Genomic DNA, 6,000 nt, shown 5'->3' with positions numbered 1-6,000 from the left:
AAAGGTTCTATTAAAGGGAACACACTTGGCAAGACTCCACGACAAACCCCTCTGGACCCCAATGAGAATTTTATTTGCGTTTTATTTTTTATTTCCGTAGAGGGAAGGAATTTTGGAACTTTTGAGCATACCCCCCCCCCTCGGAATATATCCCCCCCCCCCCGTGGAAAAGAAGGCTTTCCAAATTGAAGCATTTTATTTGAGTTTCATTTTTTAATTTCCGTAGGGAAAAGGAGTTTTGTTACTTGTGTATTATGTACAACTCACTCATGGTTACGCTGTGTAAAACTTCAGAACAAAACCGGTTTCTTCGTTAGTTTTTTTCAGCTTCAGGGTTCCGCGGTGGTATTTTCCACGGGGGTTACTTTCCGTGGGGGGGGGGGGTATTTTTCGTGGGGGCATTTTCCGGGGGGTTAAACACCCCCTCCCCCTCCCCCCATTCAATATATTCATTTATATTATTTTACTGTGTTCATGGCCGTATATTTGGCTTTAAAATACACTTGTTTATTTATCTATCTAATTTGCAGAATAATTGTACCAAACACATTTTGTATGCAGACACGCTATACTTTACCCCCCCCCCCCTAATGTGCAAATCTATAGCCCAATTTGTTTTCTAAAGTTACAAAGAAATTTCCGGGGGTATTTTCCGCAGGGGGGGGGGGTAATTTACGGGAAGGTATTTTCCGAAGGGGTATTTTCCGCGGAGGTATTTTCCGCGGGGGGGGGGTATTTTCCGGGGCTATTTTCCGAGGGAGGGGTATTTTCCGCTGGGGGGTATTTTCGGGGGATTGTTTTCTGGGGAGGGGGTATTTTCTGCGGGGGTGTATTTTCCGGAAGGAATCGTCAGGGGGGGGGGGGTAAACGCCTAGAACCATGAGGATTGAATTAAATGGAATTCAGTTGCATGGGAACCATGAATTACAAGACGATTAGATTAAACCATGTTTTCTCTTCTTCTGAATACATTCTGAACCGAACTCGGGTATTGCTCCAATACAAGATGAAGAAGAAAAATAAAATTGTCCTAATTTATTATTATTATTATTACAACTATTAAGCTTATTCAATTTTTTTTGCAAAAAAAAAAAAAAAAAAAAACAAGAAGGATCCTGTTATTTGCCAATTAAGACAAATCCCTGCAGAAATTAAAACAAGACTTAGAGCAGAAAGTCATATATAGAGCAGAAATTCATAATTAGAGCCCCTCATATACTTCACATAATGTAAATATGAATATACTTCACATAATGTAAAGTGTAACGGGCAAGTAATGTAGATCACATTGCTCATTGAGGATCAAAAGTTGTTTTTAAAGAATTAACAGTTGATTGCCATGGTTGACTAATATTTAGCTTTAATCAAGTGTTCTTGGATGAGGTCATATGATGGGGAGAAGGTAGCGAGATGAATTAGGCCTCATTCTTGCAAGAACCTAAATTCTCACATATAAAAAAACATACGGATGGCCAAAAGGGTCACCCACTTTCCGTCACCTAATGTTCATCTCAGAGCGCCACGTGTGCCGCAGCTCCGCCACGCGTGGTACGGTGCTATCGCGTATGGCACAGTACCTCCAGCGCTTGTCACTTTCTCGCCACACGCCACCTGTGGTACGTGATTTCTTAAAGTCGATACCCCCCACAGATGGTTGAAGCAGCTAAGTGGTCACAACTCCTTTTGACTTGAGAAAGCTACTAATTGGCTTAATGTTTGCATTCCAAATTCTTAGAGACGATTTGACGCTTAGTTTTCAAAAGTGCTTTTCTAGTCCCACATTTTTTAACTTTCATGCATTCTAGTGTGTTTTTCTAAAAAAACTTCCTGGGAACGGGTAGATACTTAAGTATTTACCGGTAGATGCTTAAGATAGATCTTAGGCTAGGATTGGCATTTCCTCCATTAGTCCTTCTATGCTTAAATTTTCATTCTAAATTTCCGGAGTTCATTTGCATTGTAATTAAAAAAGAAAAGGTTTGCTTTATTTGCTTTTAAACCTGCAACGGCAAAAAACACTTCAAGACGGGTACATCCGATCAAAATTATGATTTATCAAGGAGTTTTGCAGAAGAAGGGTGGTATGGATTACCAAAACTTGCGGCTTTAAGCCCATTTTATAAAATGTTTCTAGGAGTTGCTGACCTCCTAGAAACAGTTGCTGACATGCTGACCTTAGTGGTCACCTACCCTTCCTTTCTCCCCTCTACATTGAAATTTGCTTGACTTTGTTATAGTTACACCTCCAGTCATGAAGTAAGATTAGGGTCATTTCAAGTCCCCAAAGGATTTGAAGCCAAGAATTTGTCTGAAAAATTCCTCTTCGTAAAAATGTGGGCTAAAAATGCACCCCCTCCCAATTTCGTGATTTTTCCTTACTTCTTTAAAAAAAAATTCTCGTAAACCCCCTCCCCAACTCGAATTGGGAGTCTATGTAAACCCATGGCGTAAATAGGGGGTAAGGTACTATCCTATTATCCGGGCCTCTCTAAAAAGTCAAGTTTGGTTAATGCTAATGAAATAAAATAAAATAGCATGAATATATAATAGTTTGGAATCAAATTTGGGTTATATATTTGCACATTAGGGGCGGGGGGGGGGTAAAGCATTGCAATTATTAAATACGTAACCTAACCTAACCTAGGTACCTCTCCCCCCCCCAAAAAAAAAAGTAAAAAAAAACACAGTTTAATATCGTATAAGCAATGAAAACCTTGCTATCATTGCCTGATCTACAACAGTTAAGACGTCACAAAACGGGTTTTATCATTGTCAGTGTATAGTGATTAAGCCGAGAGGCCCTGATAATGGGATAGAACCGGGGGTTATTTACCCCCTAAAAGACCCACTGCCCCCCAAAACTTCCTACGAAAATCCTCAAAAGCAAGTGTAAGGCTAATGCCTGACAAAAGACATCACATTGGCCCCCCTTTTCGTGCCAAAAAAAATCCATACTATTTATAAGTCTATGGTTACAACCAAGTACTACTATACTTAAATTGGCCTTTGAATACAAACCTGAGTCATGTTAATTTACTAACAAGGGACGTAACGCTTGGCCATTTTGTTTATCTGTCACTTAAAAAACCAGTCCGGGCTCTGGTTGGCTTTGTGCCGACACATATGTTGCAACGGACAAAATTCAAGATTCTAGGCTAGTGTTTTATTCTATTTCATTCTATAACTATGAAACATTCTATTATCTTCAACCGACTTCACACATGTTTTTGGAGTAGGCCGAAGCAGTAAGATTGCGTTTTTTATTACCGTCGCGAAGCCTATTTCATATAATCTATGTCTATTAGATAGGCGTCGCTTAGAGAATCAAAATAATTCGAAAACTTTAAATACAACTTATAAAATTGAAATCCCAAAATTGAAACTGAAACACTTTATCAAAGGCTTCACATTTTGGTAAATATTTACCAAATCATATTATTGAGCTATGACTAAAGTGAATATAGCACTCGATGCCCTTTTTTATGCTCTTTACGAATATAATAATCATTTTTGTCGGAAATCAGTTTTAGGCCCCATCCCTATATATACCAATTCAGGGTATATATTTCCACATTAGGGGGGTAGGGGTAATTTTATTTCTGATGTAAATGAGAGGTAAGTTTAAACTTTCCTCCCAACCCCCTAATGTGCAAATATATACCCTGAATTGGTATATATAGGGATGGGGGCTAAAATTCAAAAATTATTATTATATTCGTAAAGAGCATAAAAAAGGCATCGAGTGGTATATTCACTTTAGTCATAACTCAATAATATGATTTGGTAAATATTTACCCACGTTTCTTGTGCTCACATACTGAATTACTTTCTCACTTGCTGGCCTGAGGCTAGGAATGTATCAAGAGAGAGGTATTATTGTTAATGTTACTTAGAAGACTTTTCATCAGATAGAAAAGGGTAAATTTTCCGATTAATTCAACGATGAGATACCTAAGATATAGACATACTTTTAGAATCATATATTTCATCTTGAATCCAAATATAATATTCATTTAAGTTGGAAATGAACTTTACCCCCCCCCTCCAATGTGCAAATATACACCTTGAGTTGTATATATCCGTTGAATTACTAAGTCACTCTTTTCTTCAAATTTATTTAACAGTTTGTAAAAATAATAGAAAGTTCATCACTAATATACATTTCAGGCTATATGTTTGCACATCAGAGGGGGTAGGAGTGTGATAAACTTTAACAGTTTGTCAAAATAATGGAAAATTCATCGCATATATACAATTCAGGCTATATATCTTCAGGCTACTTTAGACTACGCTAGGGGGCGCGCGCCCCCTCGCCCTTGGGATCCGCCACTGGGGTGTGGGGGTAAAGTTCATTTCCGACGCAAATGAATGTTATATTTTGATTCAGGATGAAATCATTATTCTAATGGTATGTCTATTTCTTAGCTATCTCATTAATGCATTAATCAGAAAATTTACCAAAAAAAAAGAAATATACCGTTCAATCCCCATTCAGTGTTATTTCCAGTTATAACTGTTATTGCGGTTACAGTTGCGTACCAGCCCTTTCCTAAATGATCGGATCTAGCCCTAGACTATAAAAAATGTTTGCCGTTTTTGTTATTTGTTTCTTCCAAATTGACTTTATTTGGCATTATGAACTAACTGTTGATGAGAAATAAGCATGAAAAATAATGACAAACCCAAAAATTCGGCAAAGTGTTTTACATAGCCTGGAGCTACATCTAGCCCCGTTTGAGGGGGGTGGGTGGGTATATGGGATGCAATTGCGACCGGAGTGGTTATCATATTGCGATTTGCGAAGAGCAGTAAATAGAGAGTTTCATGGTATATGCTTTTTTCTTACCTGATTTCTGGCTTGCGAGCCAGATTCTTTTAGAGAAATTTTAGTTAGACCAAAGAGTATTGATAATTTATAAGAGTGGAAGCTGGCACTAATGTTTACCAAAAAACTACCAAAGCCATGGCGACATTTGTTTTTTTTTTCAGTGTAATAATAAGAATAACTAATTTAATTAGTGTAATTGGTAAAATTGGGGTAGCAATAAGTATCTGGACGTCAGTTCTGAAAAATGATTACAGAACATGAAAAATGCCAAGTGTCACCATACGCTAGATGACAATGATAGTTTTATCTGTCGATACTAGCGCCAGTTTCCACTATTGCAAGTTATCCATGCTCATGGTTCGTTTACACATTGCGGAAATTCATGCGGATTTAGCAATCCGTGCGGAAATTCCGCCCGTTTTCGTGCTAGAAAACATCTCTAGCTTTCCGCAACGTTTTGGTCAAATCATGCCGGAATCTTGACAAGGTTTTTAAATGAATAAAATCATGAGCATGGATTATCAAAAACTACACGATCTCATAACTTTGGTGCAAGGCTACCCCAGCTTGTATGATCTTGCGCACCCAGGCTTTAAGAAAACTAAGAAAAACGGTGTCATTTGGCTCTCTGTTGCTCAACAGCTTTCAGAAGAGGGTAAGAACATAGGTCACGCTGTTGCAATAATTTGAAATCTTTGCCTTAAAACGCAGCGTTATTTTAGCCATAGTTCGAACGGAAACGGACGGATTTCCGCATGGATTTCCGCAATGTGTAAACGAACCATCACTGGTTCAGACTAAATCCCTCCAAACGAATATTGGGGACGCCGTTACCTTGGACTAAAGACACAGGGGACAACACTCTTGATGACCGAGCGTTAAAGTAGACCAAGTCCAAAAAAGTAACATGACACGCAAACAACTAAATTCGATTCCCTTCTTTTGTTTATAGCTCGTTAAGACCACCTTAGAACTGAATATTTGTAAGATCAGGAACGTTGTTAAGAGGGTCTGGGAGCAGAGTTGCTATGTCCGCAAAAGGATTCAAATCCATTATTTTGCTTTATGATATTTTAAGACCAACAGGTTGAACCAGCTGAAAGACCAGGGCACCAATAGGAAAGAGGGCAGGGGTAGATCTAGAAAAAAATCTTTGGGTAGGGGGGAAGGCA

The 6,000-nt window shown here is 38.4% G+C and overlaps 1 protein-coding gene across 1 annotated transcript in view; it reads left to right on the top strand.

The window, feature by feature from the left end:
• Positions 1-3,115: 3,115 nt before the first annotated feature.
• LOC148949741 (uncharacterized) overlaps positions 3,116-6,000 on the top strand; it is a 52,720-nt gene continuing 49,835 nt past the window's right edge. The window contains exon 1 of the mRNA XM_089093703.1: positions 3,116-3,245. Coding sequence (XP_088949829.1) covers positions 3,187-3,245 — 59 coding nt within the window. The 5' untranslated portion in view covers positions 3,116-3,186. The remainder of the gene's footprint in view (positions 3,246-6,000) is intronic.

The sequence above is a fragment of the Artemia sp. Qi Xiang Cuo genome, chromosome 8 (assembly GCF_049724085.1).
Source record: "Artemia sp. Qi Xiang Cuo chromosome 8, ASM4972408v1, whole genome shotgun sequence".
Classification (NCBI taxonomy): domain Eukaryota; kingdom Metazoa; phylum Arthropoda; class Branchiopoda; order Anostraca; family Artemiidae; genus Artemia; species Artemia sp. Qi Xiang Cuo.
This window is presented reverse-complemented; position numbering and strand designations above follow the sequence as displayed.